This window comes from Cherax quadricarinatus, unplaced genomic scaffold (genome assembly GCF_038502225.1).
Source record: "Cherax quadricarinatus isolate ZL_2023a unplaced genomic scaffold, ASM3850222v1 Contig61, whole genome shotgun sequence".
Classification (NCBI taxonomy): domain Eukaryota; kingdom Metazoa; phylum Arthropoda; class Malacostraca; order Decapoda; family Parastacidae; genus Cherax; species Cherax quadricarinatus.
In genome coordinates this window covers 240,001-257,926 of record NW_027195087.1, presented here as the reverse complement: position 1 = coordinate 257,926, position 17,926 = coordinate 240,001, and the positions used below count along the sequence as shown (strand labels likewise).

At 42.4% G+C, this 17,926-nt stretch overlaps 1 protein-coding gene across 1 annotated transcript in view; it reads right to left on the bottom strand.

The window, feature by feature from the left end:
* LOC128701005 (inosine triphosphate pyrophosphatase) overlaps nucleotides 1–17,926 on the bottom strand; it is a 62,897-nt gene that overhangs the window by 40,687 nt on the left and 4,284 nt on the right. Inside the window, exons 2-4 of the mRNA XM_070079968.1 lie at nucleotides 7,591–7,716; nucleotides 5,421–5,572; nucleotides 238–314 (exon numbers count right to left, since the gene is read on the bottom strand). Coding sequence (XP_069936069.1) covers nucleotides 238–314; nucleotides 5,421–5,572; nucleotides 7,591–7,682 — 321 coding nt within the window. The 5' untranslated portion in view covers nucleotides 7,683–7,716. The remainder of the gene's footprint in view (nucleotides 1–237; nucleotides 315–5,420; nucleotides 5,573–7,590; nucleotides 7,717–17,926) is intronic.

Genomic DNA, 17,926 nt, shown 5'->3' with positions numbered 1-17,926 from the left:
CTTTGCAAGAGCATAATTACCTAAGTTTTCCATCAAATTTCATACTTTTGGTGTCATTATGATCGGGAAAAGATTCACTGTCTTTTCATAAGAAAAAATAATTTTTTTTATTTTGAAATTTGGGCGACCCTGAGAACAAGTCTCGGAGATGGCCTGGCGACCCTGAAAGGGTTAAAAAAAATTATAAAGCAATAATAATATAATAATCACAATAATAATAAGCCTATAGCAGCGTACCTTGTCGTCAAATCCGGCCAACAGTTTGTGTAGGCCCGCTGGCTTTAATTTCTCCAAGAACCACTTGATATATGGACCTGAAAAAAATATCAATAAAGCAGTTTTAAGCATAGGTATGGCTAATATGATAGGCCTATGACTGCTACCATAGGCCTATCACAGCTTTTCATTTGTCAGTGCATATATGAGCCTAAAAATGTCTTAATACCATTTAGGCCTAAAAACATGCTAAAGTTAAAATAATTGAAAATTGGCAAAAATAGGCCAACCAAGCGGTTGCATTAACCAGGTAGACCCATGGTCTACCATGGGTGTTAGTGGACTGGTGTGGGTGGCATCCTGGGTGTTAGTGGACTGGTGTGGGTCACATCCTGGGTGTTAGTGGACTGGTGTGGGTCGCAGCCTGGGTGTTAGTGGACTGGTGTGGGTCGCATCCTGGGTGTTAGTGGACTGGTGTGGGTTGCATCCTGGGTGTTAGTGGAGTGGTGTGGGTGGCATCCTGGGTGTTAGTGGACTGGTGTGGGTTGCATCCTGGGTGTTAGTGGAGTGGTGTGGCTGGCATCCTGGGTGTTAGTGGAGTGGTGTGGGTCACATCCTGGGTGTTAGTGAACTAGTGTGGGTGATATCCTGGGTGTTAGTGGACTGGTGTGGGTCACATCCTGGGTGTTAGTGGACTGGTGTGGGTCGCATCCTGGGTGTTAGTGGACTGGTGTGGGTCACATCCTGGGTGTTAGTGGACTGGTGTGGGTCACATCCTGGGTGTTAGTGGACTAGTGTGGGTCACATCCTGGGTGTTAGTGGACTGGTGTGGGTGGCATCCTGGGTGTTAGTGGACTGGTGTGGGTCACATCCTGGGGGATAGTGGACTGGTGTGGGGTCACATCCTGGGTGTTAGTAGATTGTTGTGGGTCACATCCTGGGTGTTAGTGGACTAGTGTGGGTCACATCCTGGGTGTTAGTGAACTAGTGTGGGTGGCATCCTGGGTGTTAGTGGACTGGTGTGGGTCACATCCTGGGTGTTAGTGGACTGGTGTGGGTCACATCCTGGGTGTTAGTGGATTGGTGTGGGTGGCATCCTGGGTGTTAGTGGACTGGTGTGGGTGGCATCCTGGGTGTTAGTGGACTGGTGTGGGTCACATCCTGGGTGTTAGTGGACTAGTGTAGGTCACATCCTGGGTGTTAGTGGACTGGTGTGGGGTCACATCCTGGGTGTTAGTAGATTGTTGTGGGTCACATCCTGGGTGTTAGTGGACTAGTGTGGGTCACATCCTGGGTGTTAGTGAACTAGTGTGGGTGGCATCCTGGGTGTTAGTGGACTGGTGTGGGTCACATCCTGGGTGTTAGTGGACTGGTGTGGGTCACATCCTGGGTGTTAGTGGATTGGTGTGGGTGGCATCCTGGGTGTTAGTGGATTGGTGTGGGTGGCATCCTGGGTGTTAGTGGACTGGTGTGGGTCACATCCTGGGTGTTAGTGGACTAGTGTGGGTCACATCCTGGGTGTTAGTGGACTAGTGTGGGTCACATCCTGGATGTTAGTGAACTAGTGTGGGTCACATACTGGGTGTTAGCACACTGGTGTGGGTCACATCCTAGGGTGTTAGTGGACTGGTGTGGGTCACATCCTGTGTTAGTGGACTGATATGGGTCACATCCTGGGTGTTAGTGGACTGGTCTGGGTCACATCCTGGGTGTTAGTGGACTGGTGTGGGTCACATCATGGGTGTTAGTGGACTAGTGTGTGTCACATCCTGGGTGTTAGTGAACTAGAGTGGGTCACATCCTGGGTGTTAGTGGACTGGTGTGGGTCACATCCTGTGTCTTAGTGGACTGGTGTGGGTCACATCCTGGGTGTTAGTGGACTGGTGTGGGTCACATCCTGGGTGTTAGTGGACTGGTGTGGGTCACATCCTGGGTGTTAGTGGACTGGTGTGGGTCACATCCTGGGTGTTAGTGGATTGATGTGGGTCACATCCTGGGTGTTAGTGGATTGATGTGGGTCACATCCTGGGTGTTAGTGGACTGGTGTGGGTCACATCCTGGGTGTTAGTGGATTGGTGTGAGTTGCATCCTGGGTGTTAGTGGACTGGTGTGGGTCGCATCCTGGGTGTTAGTGGACTAGTGTGGGTCACATCTTGGGTGCTAGTGGACTAGTGGGTCACATCCTGGGTGTTAGTGGACTGGTGTGGGTCACATCCTGGGTGTTAGTGAACTAGTGTGGGTGGCATCCTGGGTGTTAGTGGACTAGTGTGGGTCACATCCTGGGTGTTAGTGGACTGGTGTGGGTCAAATCTTGGGTGTTAGTGGACTGGTGTGGGTCACATCTTGGGTGTTAGTGGACTGGTGTGGGTCACATCCTGGGTGTTATTGAACTAGTGTGGGTGGCATCCTGGGTGTTAGTGGACTGGTGTGGGTCACATCCTGGGTGTTTGTGGACTGGTGTGGGTGGCATCCTGGGTGTTAGTGGACTGGTGTGGGTGGCATCCTGGGTGTTAGTGGACTGGTGTGGGTGGCATCCTGGGTGTTAGTAGACTGGTGTGGGTGGCATCCTGGGTGTTAGTAGACTGGTGTGGGTGGCATCCTAGGTGTTAGTAGACTGGTGTGGGTGGCATCCTGGGGACATAACAAGGGACTTTCTATATAGTAGTATGTCACTGATGTCAGCTATGGTCTGTATACCTTGTACATGTACTGGTATACCTTGTACATGTACTTGTATACCTTGTACATGTACTTGTATACCTTGTACATGTACTTGTATACCTTGTACATGTAGTGGTATACCTTGTACATGTACTTGTATACCATGTATTTGTATACCTTGTACATATACTTATATACCTTGTACATTTACTGGTATACCTTGTACATGTACTGGTGTACCTTGTACATCTACTTGTATACCTTGTACATGTACTCGTATACCTTGTACATGTATTTGTATACCTTGTACATGTACTTGTATACCTTGTACATGTAGTTGTATACCTTGTACATGTACTGGTATACCTTGTACATGTACTGGTATACCTTGTACATGTACTGGTATACCTTGTACATGTACTTGTATACCTTGTACATATACTGGTATACCTTGTACATGTACTGGTATACCTTGTACATGTACTGGTATACCTTGTACATGTACTGGTATACCTTGTACATGTACTGGTATACCTTGTACATGTAGTTGTATACCTTGTACATGTACTGGTATACCTTGTACATGTACTGGTATACCTTGTACATGTACTGGTATACCTTGTACATGTACTGGTATACCTTGTATATGTACTGGTATACCTTGTACATGTACTGGTATACCTTGTACATGTACTGGTATACCTTGTACATGTACTGGTATACCTTGTACATGTATTGGTATACCTTGTATATGTACTGGTATACCTTGTACATGTACTGGTATACCTTGTACATGTACTGGTATACCTTGTACATGTACTGGTATACCTTGTACATGTACTGGTATACCTTGTACATGTACTGGCATACCTTGTACATGTACTGGTATACCTTGTACATGTACTGGCATACCTTGTACATGTACTGGCATACCTTGTACATGTACTGGTATACCTTGTACATGTACTGGTATACCTTGTACATGTACTGGCATACCTTGTACATGTACTGGTATACCTTGTACATGTACTGGTATACCTTGTACATGTACTGGCATACCTTGTACATGTACTGGTATACCTTGTACATGTACTGGCATACCTTGTACATGTACTGGTATAAATAAAGTGCACACTGACCACACAGATGTAATAACACATAGCTAGGCCTAATTTCACCACTCACAGCCTATCTGAGTGAGCTGAACTCTGGTATAGAACTATGTCAATGACAAGTACATGGTGCAACTTATACAGACCATAGCTCACATCAACGACTATATAGAGAGACCCTTATTATGTAGACCATTTTTCATAACTTAGGTCAATTTTGTCCCCAGGATGCCACCCATACCAGTCACCTAACATCCAGGTACCTATTTTACTGCTAGGTGAACACTGACAGCAGGTGTAAGGTGACTAACGTCCAGGTACCTACTTACTGCTAGGTGAACACTGACAGCATTAAGAAGGTAACTAACAGCCAGGTACCTACTTACTGCTAGGTGAACACCTACAGCAGGATTAAGGTGACTAACGTACAGGTACCTACTTACTGCTAGGTGAACACTGACAGCAGGTGTAGGGTAACTAACGCCCAGGTACCTACCTACTGCTAAATCTACCTGAAGGGTATTCCGGGGGTCAACATCCTCACGACCTGGTCCATGACTAGGCCTTCCGGTGAGTCAGGACCTGATCAACCAGGTTGTTACTGCTGGCCACAAGTAGTTCAACATATGAACCACAACCCGGCTGGTCAGGTACTGACTTTAGGTGCCTGTCCAGCTCCGTTTTGAAGACAACCATGGGGTCTTGAAGACAACCGGGGGTCTTGAAGACAACCAGGGGTCTTGAAGACAACCAGGAGTCTTGACAACCAGGGGTCTTGAAGACAACCAGGGGTCTTGAAGACAACCAGGGGTCTTGAAGACAACCAGGGGTCTTGAAGACAACATGGGGTCTTGACAACCAGGGGTTTTAACGACAACCAGGAGTTTATTGGTAATTCCCCTTACAGCTGTTGGGAGGCTGTTGAACAGTCTTGGACTGCAGACACTTACTGTATTTTCTCTTAGTGTACTAATGGGATATGTTACAATACCCCCTACCCCCAGCAGGTGTCTTAAGTAAACACATCCTAATATTTCCGCCCATACCAGGTACTGAACCCAGGACCCCAGTGTGAGGGGCAGGTGTGCTACCAACCTAGCTACGGGACACCTATTAGGTATAGTACTTCCCTGGTAAACTATAAAGTATGTATTAAGACCATACAGTGTATGTATTAAGACCATACAGTGTATGTATTAAGACCATACAGTGTATGTATTAAGACCATACAGTGTATGTATTAAGACCATACAGTGTATGTATTAAGACCATACAGTGTATGTATTAAGACCATACAGTGTATGTATTAAGACCATACAGTGTATGTATTAAGACCATACAGTGTATGTATCAAGACCATACAGTGTATGTATTAAGACCATACAGTGTATGTATTAAGACCATACAGTCTGTATTAGGTACAGTACTCACCTGGTAAACCACCCAGGGCATTAAAACAGAGACAAGTGTCCTCTATAACCAGCGGACGCTTGATCAATTCAGCCGCTGCTTGACATTTTTTGCGAGCGACCTCGTCTGCTTCACCTTGGTACTCTGGCAGGTCAATTTTGCGACTTTCAACCCTGTCAATTACAATACAATCACAATACAACTCAAAATAGAAAAGATAGAGCAGAACACAGTGATTTGGATGGTGTATAAGTTTACCTGGGGTTTACCTGGAGGAAAGGTGGTTCTGTGTTTGAGGGCTTTGACATCTAGCAGGCATGTGTGTGTGTGTGTGTGTGTGTGTGTGTGTGTGTGTGTGTGTGTGTGTGTGTGTGTGTGTGTGTTAGGAGACAAACAGTTTCCAGGATTTCATCACAATACAACTCAAAATAGAGAGGATAGAGCAGAATAGGGTGACTTGGAAGGTGTATAAGTGTGTATCAATCATCCTGGGGTATAGGTGGTTTAGTGTGTAAGGGGTTGGACATGTAGTGTGTGTGTGTGTTAGTGGAAACAAATGGTTTCTGGGATTTGAGAAGCTGTTGGAGTGCTTGCAGGGTAACATTGTGAAGGGATTCAGGGGAACAGGTTGGCCAGACTTGAGTCCTGGAAGTAGGATATACAGTGCCTGCACTTTAAAGGAAAAGTTTGGGATATTTGCTGTTTATAGTGACATGTAACCTGTCTTATCTAACAAAATAGTGACGGTGTGAATGATGGTGGCAGTGTTTCTTCATTTTTGGGTCACCCCGCCAATATGTACATATACAGTGGAACCTCGGCTAACGAATTTAATCCGTTCCGTGGACTTGTTCATATCCTGATTTGTTCGTATGCTGAGTCAATTTTCTGCATTTAACCCTTTGACTGTCGCGGCCGTATATATACGTCTTACGAGGTACTGTGTTTGACGTATATATACTCATAAATTCTAGCGGCTTCAAATCAAGCAGGAGAAAGCTGGTAGGCCCACATGTGAGAGAATGGGTCTGTGTGGTCAGTGTGCACCACATAAAAAAAATCCTGCAGCACGCAGTGCATAATGAGAAAAAAAAAACTCCGACCGTTTTTTTTAATTAAAATGCCGACTTTGTGGTCTGTTTTCGTATAGTATTTATGGTTGTATTCTCGTTTTCTTGGTCTTGTTTGATAGAATGGAAAACATATTATAGAAATAGAGGTGATTTTGATTGGTTTTACTATAAAAAGAACCTGGAAATGGAGCTCAAAGTTGGGGAAATGTTTGATTTTTGCCGATGTTCAAAAGAAAACAAATGATGCCATTGTCCAATAAATGTCCAACTAGCCATTCTAATATGCAGTCATGAATGGGTTGACATTATTTATACAATTATTACAGTATTGCAGTAGTCTGCATAACAGTAAATCTTCTATTTTTTATTTGAATAAAAATTCAAAATAGAAAGCAAGAGTAATATCAGAGGGGCCTGGAGACATGACTGATGAACAAAGAAAATGTTATTTTAGAGCCAGGAATGTCTGCATTGTTCATTCTGGACCTTATTTTGAAATTGTCATATTTTTTTAATTTTCGTGAAATTGGTCAAATTGCAAATTTCTGACCACATTATTGGGTAGTTGAAATTGGTAAATGGGCAGTTTCTTGTACTCAATCGATAGAAAAAAATGGAGTTCTAAAGAAATAGCTATGAGTTTGGTCGACTGGAACAATGGAATTAGCCAAAAATAGGGCTCAAAGTGGGCGAAATGGCCAATTCGTAAATATCGCCGAGGTGGCTAACTTCACGAGAGTGTAATTCCATCAGTTTTCCATCAAATTTTGTTCTTTTGGTGTCATTACAATCAGGAAAAGATTCTCTATCATTTCAAAAGAAAAAATAATTTTCTTTTTTTTTTTAATTTTGCGACACCAGGAGACACCTCAGGATCTGGGGTTGCGACAGTCAAGGTTAAATGATCAAAATTGACTCTGCAAACGAGCAAATCGGTGGGAGACGGCTGACTTGTTGAAAATATATATATATATATATATATACATGTATATATATATATATATATATATATATATATATATATATATATATATATATATATATATATATATATATATATATATATATATATGAGATACATACATGTATGTATATAAACAGTAGCAGTTGGTTGTTACCTAAAGGGGAAAGAGTCACCCAGTATAGCCAGGACCTCCTCTAGCTTCTTAGTGTTGCCAGTAACAAACACCAGGGGTCTAGTGGACCCCATACTGCAACACTAGTACTGCAACACCAGCCAGTTCCTGCAACACAAGCAACATCAGTAAATGGTGAAAGTTAACTTATTCAACTTCAATTTGCCCTCAACTCTTCTAATTATTTCCTTGAATTGGTATTGATAAAGCCACTGGATGGCGAAACATCTACAGTAATGATACCCAGATGTTACACGTGTCTAATTTTCTTCAATTTTGCCAGTATTGTGTACCACTCGTGTACAACATTAACCTCGGCCTAACAGCCGACCAGCTAGTAACTGATTTCATTAACAGTATGAACAACACAGTACTCATACCAGCTATAACAAGACTGAGACAAGTGCGACTATAATTAACCACACATACTCGACCCCATTAAAGCGGAGATAATCACAGACAACATTACTGACCACTACTCCACCTTCCTCTTAACAAACATTAGTAAACAACCAATGGAATATAACAAGGTGTCTTTTAGACTCCATGATGAGGCATCAGTAACTTCACAACAGAGCTAAGTACAGTTGACTGGACTACACAATTCACCAATGTCAACAGTATCGATGACTGGATAGACATATTTCTTAACAAATTACTTATACTATATAACAAACATTGTCCCATAAAAACTAAACAGATCACTAATAAAAGACTAAGTTGCCCATGGCTTACTAACACCATTTATTTATTTACTTATTTATTCATGTCTTTGCAAATAGTTCATTGAGATTATGTATTTACAATAGTGGGTTGTAATACAAAGATCCTCTATTATGCCCGGGCATTATGCCTGGGTATTATGCCTGGGCATAATGTATTTACAATAGTGGGTTGTAATACAAAGATCCTCTATTATGCCCGGGCATTATGCCTGGGTATTATGCCTGGGCATTATGTATTTACAATAGTGGGTTGTAATACAAAGATCCTCTATTATGCCCGGGCATTATGCCTGGGTATTATGCCTGGGCATTATGTATTTACAATAGTGGGTTGTAATACAAAGATCCTCCAACACTTTCCTGACACTACTCAGCAAGGGATACACCAGTACACAAAGGTGGTGACCCGACAGATGTAAACAATTATAGGCCAATATCAAACTTGTCTTTACTTTCCAAAATCTTTGAAAGAGTCATACACAAGAGATTATATTCCTTCATAACATCACAAAGCATCCTCAACCACTGCCAGTTTGGCTTCAGGAGAGACAAAAGCACAAATGATGCAATTATAATAATGCTAGACCTACTTTACACAGCACTGGAAAAAACGAATACAGTGGACCCCCGGTTTACGATCAGCTCCCAATGCGACCAATTATGTAAGTGTATTTATGTAAGTGCGTTTGTATGTGTATGTTTGGGGGTCTGAAATGGACTAATATACTTCACAATATTCCTTATGGGAAAAAATCGGTCAGTACTGGCACCTGAACATACTTCTGGAATGAAATAATATTGTAAACCGGGGGTCCACTGTATTTGCTTGGACTCTTTATCTACCTTAAGAAAGCTTTTGATACAGTAGATCACAGCATCCTACTCCACAAGCTTGATAACTAGGGTATACGAAGCCATGCTCTTACATATATCAAGTCTTACCTTACTAATAGACATCAATACGTCTCTATTAAGAACAAAACCTCATTAACAAGACTCCTGGACACTGGTGTACCACAGGGAAGCATTCTTGGTCCCCTACATTTCCTGTTATGCATCAACGACCTCCCAAATGTATTGCAACAACTAAGACCTATTCTCTTTGCTGACGACATGACTGACGACATGACTCATGTCATCTCCCACCATAATCTTGCCTCTCTCGATACTATTATTAATGAAGACCAAGTAAAAATATTGACCTGGATGACTGTCAATAAACTTAAACTTAATATAGATAAAATCTTCTACATTATGTCTGGGAACAGAACAGGTGATGCCCAACTGAACATTATCATTAACAACACTATTATTGCTAAACATAATGAGGGAAAACTTCTGGGCCTGCACCTTGATAGCAACCTAAAATTCAGCACCCATATCCAACACACAACAAGAAAAGTATCTAAAACAGTTGGGATCCTCTCTAAGATACATTACTATGTAGTACCACAAGCAGCACTACTGACACTATACTATTCACTGATCTATCACTACCTCAACTATGCTATCTGTGCCTGGGGATCAACTGCAGCAACACACCTAAAGCCAATAATAACCCAACAAAAAGCCACAATAAGAATTATCACACAGTTCACTGCAAGACAACACCCCGTCCTCCCTCCCACTCTTCAAAGACCTAAACTTACTGTACACAACATTCACACCTACTACTGTGCAACCTACATTAACAGAACAATCATTTCTAATATTAACCCTGACCTGAAGCACTTTCTTGACAACTGCCAAGAAAGTGCTTCAGGTCGGGACCCTAGACATAGCACTAGGCACAAAATTATGACATTCCCCGTGTCAGACTAAATCTCTTCAAAAACTCAGTGTACATCAAAGGGCTCAAAATCTGGAAATCTCGGCTAGAAATCTCCAGAAGAAGAAGAAAGTTTTTCTTCAGATTTTTAACCCTGGAGGGTTAGCCACCCAGGATAACCCAAGAAAGTTAGTGCATCATCGAGGACTGTCTAACTTATTTCCATTGGGGTCCTCAATCTTGTCCCCCAGGATGCAACCCACACCAGTAGACTAAAACCCAGATACCTATTTGCTGCTAGGTGAATAGGACAACATGTGTAAGGAAACACGTTGAAATGTTTCCACCTGCTGGGAATCGAACCCGGGCCTCAACTAAAATTTTCAAAACTACAAATAAAAAACACCTTATCTCCTTAACCTACCCCAGCCCATCATAAATACATATGTAAAAACTACACATGCATTTGATCAATAACATGAACGTAGGTAAAACATTATAATCAATATAAACTTACTCTCAATATCTGTAATCCTCTCAAATGTTAATCATTCCATTGTGTTCACTTTAGGTTAATAATCAAAAACTGTAATTCCTCTCCATCTAACTAATTAAAGTCACATAGCACAAACTAATATAACACAGCCTCTCCTCACTTAGCGACGTACTCATTTACAGACGCCTCAGACTTATGATGGGCTCTCTGGCCAGTATTTATACCTAAATAATGTATAATAGAGCTGATTTCCTCTATTCTGTTTATTACAACATACACAAATAACCCGCTTCTCTCTTTTATGTGCGGGTTATTTGTGTATCGTTCCAGTCACGGTATTGTGCCTTGTTTTGTTATTTATTACAATATACTGTACGCTACTGTATAAACATTTAAAAATATACCAGAAATGTTACATATGGTGCACAGGTGACATTAAAATAATATCAAAGATGGCTGACACAAACCCGCTACCATTATATTATGCTCCTCACTTAGCAATGATTTTGTTTACCAATGTGGTCTTAGGAATGGAACTCCATCGTTATTTTAGTCTTAAGTTTGCTGGACATGATCTTCAGTGTGACTTACAGCACGAACACCCAATGTTGTACTCCAGAGTACATTGTGTCATGTTGAACACCCAATGTTGTACTCCAGAGTACATTGTATCATGCTGAAATACAGTGGACCCCCGCATAGCGACTTTAATCCGTGCAAGAGGGCTCATTGTTATGCGAAATGATCGGTATGCGAATGAATTTTCCCCATAAGAAATAATGGAAATCAAATTAATCCGTGCAAGACACCCAAAAGTATGAAAAAAAAAAAAATTTACCACATGAAATGTTAATTTTAATACACACAAACTGAAAAAGGCATGCACAATTACATGACACTTACTTTTATTGAAGATCTGGTGATGATTGATGGGATGGGAGGAGGGGAGAGAGAGTGTTAGTGTTTAGAAGGGGAATCCCCTTCCATTAAGACTTGAGGTGTCGAGTCCTTTTCTGGGGTTACTTCCCTTCTTCTTTTAATGCCACTAGGACCAGCTTCAGAGTCACTGGACTTCTTTCGCACAACATATCTGTCCATAGTGGCCTGTACCTCTCGTTCCTTTATGACTTCCCTAAAGTGTTTCACAACATTGTCAGTGTACAGGTTGCCAACACGGCTTGCAATAGCTGTGTGAGGGTGATTTTCATCCATGAAGGTTTGCACTTCAAGCCACTTTGCACAGATTTCCTTAATCTTTGTAGTAGGCAACTTCTTCAATTTCTCTCTCCCCTCCTCTGAACCAGTTTCCTCAGGTCTGGCCTCTTGCTGTTGAAGATGATCTAGCAGCTCATCAGTGGTTAGTTCTTCATTGTCCTCCTCCACCAACTCTTCCACATCCTCCCAACTAACCTCCAACCCCAAGGACTTCCCCAATGCCACAATGGATTCCTCAACTGGCATAATCCTCTCAGGGTTAGCCTCAAACCCTTCAAAATCCCTTTTGTCTACACATTCTGGCCACAGTTTCTTCCAAGCAGAGTTCAAGGTCTTCTTAGTCACTCCCTCCCAAGCCTTACCTATAAGGTTTACACAATTGAGGATATTAAAGTGCTCTCTCCAAAACTCTCTTAGAGTCAGTTGAGTTTCTGAGGTCACTACAAAGCACCTTTCAAACAGAGCTTTTGTGTACAGTTTTTTGAAGTTTGCAATAACCTGCTGGTCCATGGGCTGCAGGAGAGGAGTGGTATTAGGAGGCAAAAACTTCACCTTAATGAATTTCATGTCCCCATAAAGTCGCTCTGCCACGTCTGTAGGATGACCAGGGGCATTGTCTAACACCAGGAGGCACTTAAGTTCTAATTTCTTTTCAGTTAGGTAATCTTTCACATTGGGGGCAAATGCATGGTGTAACCAGTCATAGAAAAAGTCCCTAGTGACCCATGCCTTACTGTTTGCCCTCCACAGCACACACAAATTCTCCTTGAGGACATTCTTTTGCCTGAACGCTCTGGGAGTTTCAGAGTGATACACTAATAAAGGCTTCACTTTGCAATCACCAGTAGCATTGGCACACATCAACAAAGTAAGCCTGTCTTTCATAGGCTTATGTCCTGGGAGTGCCTTTTCCTCCTGAGTAATGTAGGTCCTGCTTGGCATTTTCTTCCAAAACAGGCCTGTTTCATCACAATTAAACACTTGTTCAGGTTTCAGTCCTTCACTGTCTATGTACTCCTTGAATTCCTGCACATATTTTTCAGCTGCTTTGTGGTCCGAACTGGCAGCCTCACCATGCCTTATCACACTATGTATGCCACTACGCTTCTTAAATCTCTCAAACCAACCTTTGCTGGCCTTAAATTCACTCACATCATCACTAGTTGCAGGCATTTTTTTAATTAAATCCTCATGCAACTTCCTAGCCTTTTCGCTTATGATCGCTTGAGAAACGCTATCTCCTGCTAGCTGTTTTTCATTTATCCACACCAATAAGAGTCTCTCAACATCTTCCATCACTTGCGATCTCTGTTTCGAAAACACAGTTAAACCTTTGGCAAGAACAGCTTCCTTGATTGCCTTTCTGTTGCCCACAATAGTAGCGATGGTTGATTTGGGTTTCTTGTACAACCTGGCCAGGTCGGCGACACGCACTCCACTTTCATACTTATCAATGATCTCTTTCTTCATCTCTATTGTAATTCTCACCCTTATTGCTGTAGGGTTGGCACTAGAAGCTTTCTTGGGGCCCATGGTCACTTATTTGGCAGATAAAATCACCAAAAACACTGTAATAATACGAAATGTTCCGATTGTATGCTTGGATGTTACCGCGGAGGCAGGCTGGTAAACAATGCCACCAGCGGCACATGTGAGGCTGGCTAAGGGCGCACATTGGACGCGTCTCGGACGAAGAGCGGTGAGCGGGTTTTTGAGCGGTATGCGAGGCAAAATTTTTGCGATAAAAGCGAGCGGTATGCGGATTGTACGTTATGTGATGGCGACGGTATGCGGGGGTCCACTGTATAATAAAATTATACAGGAAGTAAAGTACTTATTGTGTACTTAAGTACTCTACTGTGTACCACTGTACTTTACTGTGTATTTAAGTACTCCTCTGTGCACTTAACCCTTTGAGGGTTTTCGTCGTACTAGTACGTCTTACGCGTAGGGGTTTTTGACGTACTAGTACGCATAAATTCTAGCGGCCTCAAATCTCGCGCGAAAAGGCTGATAGGCCTAGGTGTGAGAGAATGGGTCTGCGTGGTCAGTGTGCGCGGTAGAAAAAAAATCTGGGACCCAGTGGTGCATTGTGGAAATGCCCTCTTAGTAAACAATGTCCACCATGCCTCGCGGTAAGAAGCTCCTCACTCCTCGGCGAATTGGGACACTTTTGTTCCCCAGTGACAGTTCTAATAGTGATGGAAGTGCCAGTGAAGATGAGTTTCGTGGTTTTAGTGAGGTTTTGACCGAAACTAATGACCATAATATCGGTAATAGTGAAGAAAACCCAGACGACCCTCAGCCTTCCACCTCTGGTGCTGGGCCCTCGTGTTCACGTTCAGTTGTTCCAGAACCCAAGAGGAAACTTCTATTTTCCCAAATCCCAGACTCAGATGAGAGCATGGGTGATGATAGTGATAGTGAATATGAACTACAAGCTCTTCAAACTAGTTCCAGTAGTGATAGTGAAGTGCAATATTCCCCAGTGAAGCGTCAGTATATACGACGATATATGCGCTCTGGAAGTGTGCCATATGCTATTCCAAGGGGAAGGAGTGTATCTCGGAGTACATCCCGTGGCTGTACAACAGGAACAGACAGTGAAAATGACGAAGATACTGTTGCAATTGGGATGGAAAATGTGCGTGGTGGTAGTGGTGCCGGCGGTGAGGCACCAGCAGTGGGCCATGCTGCCACCCACGCTGCCACCCACGCCGCTGCCTCAGCTGATCTAGAACAAAGGCCACCATCCCCCACTCCCCCACCACACCAGCCTCCACAACCACAACCTCCACAACCACAACCTCCACAACCACAACCACCTGTCATTGTCCAGTACCCACCAGCAGACCGCACCTGGGATTGGCAGGAAGCTGTCAATTTTGTTCCAAATCCCCACCAGTTTGATGGCAGCCAAAGTGGAATACGGCCATCTTGTACACTTGGGAACAATGCCACTGAACTGGAATGTTTCGAGTTATTCTTTGACGAACCACTGATGAAAAGTATTGTCATGGAAAGCAACACATACTACGAGTACACCATGGCAAACACAATACTTTCACCAAAATCACGTCTACACCAATGGAAGGAGGCAACTGTGGCTGAGCTGTATCTTTTCTTTGCCACAATAATGCTTATGCCACATGTGTATAAGCACAAAGTGAAATCATACTGGTCAACAGACCCCCTGATTGCAACACCAGGTTTCAGTGATATAATGCCAGTGAATCGATTTGTGCTAATGTTACGTATGCTTCACTTCTCAGATAAAACCAGGCCTGACAGAACTGACAGGTTATATAAGATTAGGAATGTGTTTGTGTATCTGAAACAGAAATTCAGTACTCATTTTTATCCCTTCAGGAAGCTTGTAATTGACGAGTCTTTGATTCTGTTCAAAGGAAGACTCTCTTTCAAGCAGTACATACCAAGCAAGAGGAAACGCTTTGGTATAAAGTTGTTTGTGCTTTGTGATTGTTACAGTGGTCTGGTATTGGATATTATTGTGTACACTGGAAGTTATACATTGCAAAATACCAGGAAGTTATTGGGCATCTCAGGTGATGTGGTTCGAACAATGATAGAACCATACCTTGGTAAGGGGCATATATTATATACAGATAACTGGTACACAAGCCCCTCACTCAGTGATTTTTTGCGAGTGAACATGACAGATGTGTGTGGCACAGTGCGTGCAAATCGAAAACATATGCCCAGGTTTGATGCTGGCACTCGCAGAGGTGAGGTGCAGGCGTTTGCTGCCAATGACATCATGGCATTTCGGTGGCATGACAAACGAGATGTCACACTGTTGTCATCAATTCACCCTAATGAAATGGCAGACAGTGGCAGGCAGCATAGAGAGAGAAATGAACCCATTCTAAAACCTGCAGCTGTGATTGATTACACCTTCAACATGCGTTCAGTGGACAAATGTGACATGCAGATTGGGTTTGCTGATTGTGTTCGCAAGAGTTATAAGTGGTACATCAAACTGTTTTTCCATCTTCTGGACATTTCCATGCTCAATGCTTATAATATGTATAAGATGAGCACCAGAAACAAACCACAGTACGGCGAATTCTGTTTGTCTGTCATCAGACAAATAGTATTCAAGTACCAAGGAAATGCACCTGCAATTGACCGCCCACCAAATTATCAACAACTACCTGCTCGTCTGAAGCATGGTGATCACTTCCTGGTAAAACTGCCTGCTACTGCTTTGAAGAAAAAGGCTCAGAAGAGGTGTTACGTCTGTTCACATACAAAAAAACGCCCACGACAACGCAGAGACACTCGTTTTATGTGTGAGGAGTGCAAAACTCCACTGTGCATGACACCATGTTTCAAAGACTTCCACAGGCTGCAGAACTTCTAGAAACATGTCCTGTGACTGTATATGTGTATATAAAATATAGAAAAATAGTAATAAACAACATTTCATATTGTTTGTTTGTGTAAATATTTTCTGTAAACAAAATAATGACAACAGTGTTTACGCCCTTATTGTGTAGTATTGAAAAAGAAATAACTTACAAAATACTGATCATGTTGGCCTCAGAGGCCATAAAAGTTACTCAGAAAAAGAAAAATTGAAAAAAAATTGAAAATAGTACATAAAAAAGTAAATAGAAAAATACCGGGTGACGGCAGTCGGCGATGTTACCATATGCTGTTCAATTTTGGGAAATTTCACACCTCCATATCTCGGTAAGTATTGACGCTAAAATTTTTTTGTTTAGCCTATAATGTTTAGAAAAAAATACTCTATTTTTTCATAAGAAAAAATAATTTTTTTTTTTTTTGAAATTTGGCCGACCCTGAGAACGAGTTTCGGAGAGGGCCTGTCGACCCTCAAAGGGTTAAGTATACTATTGTACTTAAGTACAGTGGACCCCCGCATAACGATCACCTCCGAATGTGACCAATTATGTAAGTGTATTTATGTAAGTGCGTTTGCACGTGTATGTTTGGGGGTCTGAAATGGACTAATCTACTTCACAATATTCCTTATGGGAACAAATTCGGTCAGTACTGGCACCTGAACATACTTCTGGAGTGAAAAAATATCGTTAACCGGGGGTCCACTGTAATCTACTTTGTTAAGTACCAAAAAATGCAGTATCATGCTGGGGCATCTTGGGCAGACTAATACACTAATCAATCAAAATACAATCGATCCTCAACTAACGGCAGCATTAAGTAATGGCAATTTCGTCTAATGGTGCTTTTTGGCGTAAAAAAATGTCTTAACCAATGGTGAAAAACTTTACCGACAACGTTCGTCCGGAACATGTCCATGTGCCTAGAGCGCGGCCTGAGCGGGCCCAGCCACTCCGAGACTCAGTGTTTACAAGCTGTTGTGGTCAGTTTCCACGTGTGCCTCCCATATATTTTGGATTATTCCACTGTTTTTAGTACTTGTAACTGCCAAATAAGCCACCATGGGCCCCAAGAAAATTTCTAGAGCCAAGCCTGTGTTAAAAAGGGTGAGAATTAAGATTGGAAATGAAGGAGATCATTGAAAAATACGAGAGTGGAGTGCGTACAGCGGAGTTGGAAAGGCAATACAACAAATCACATTCAACCATCAGTACTATCTTGGTGTACAGGCAGACAATGAAGGAAGCTGTTGTTGCGAAAGATTCAAGTATGTTTTTTTTTTTCTTTTTTTCAAAATGGAGACCCCTCAAGGAAGGTTCCTTGATGTTGGTGAGGGGCTCTTGATTTAGGGAATTGGATCTGTGCTCCAGTTCCCCGAATTAAGCCTGAATGCCTTCCACATCCCCCCCCCCCAGGCGCTGTATAATCCTCCGGGTTTAGTGCTTCCCCCTTGATTATAATAATAATAATTCAATGGAGACCAAAAATAGTGGAAGAGGTAGAGAGACTGTTATTGGTGTGGATAAACAAAAAACAATCATCAGGTGACAGTGTTTCTCAGTCTATAATTTCTGAAAAGGCAAAGAAGTTGCACGATGATATTAAGAAAATGTCTCAAAATAATGTTGCTGTTCATGATGAATTTAAGGCCAACAAAGGCTGGTTTGAGAGATTTAAGATTCGTAGTGACATACACAGTGCGGCGAGGCTGACAGTTCGGACAAA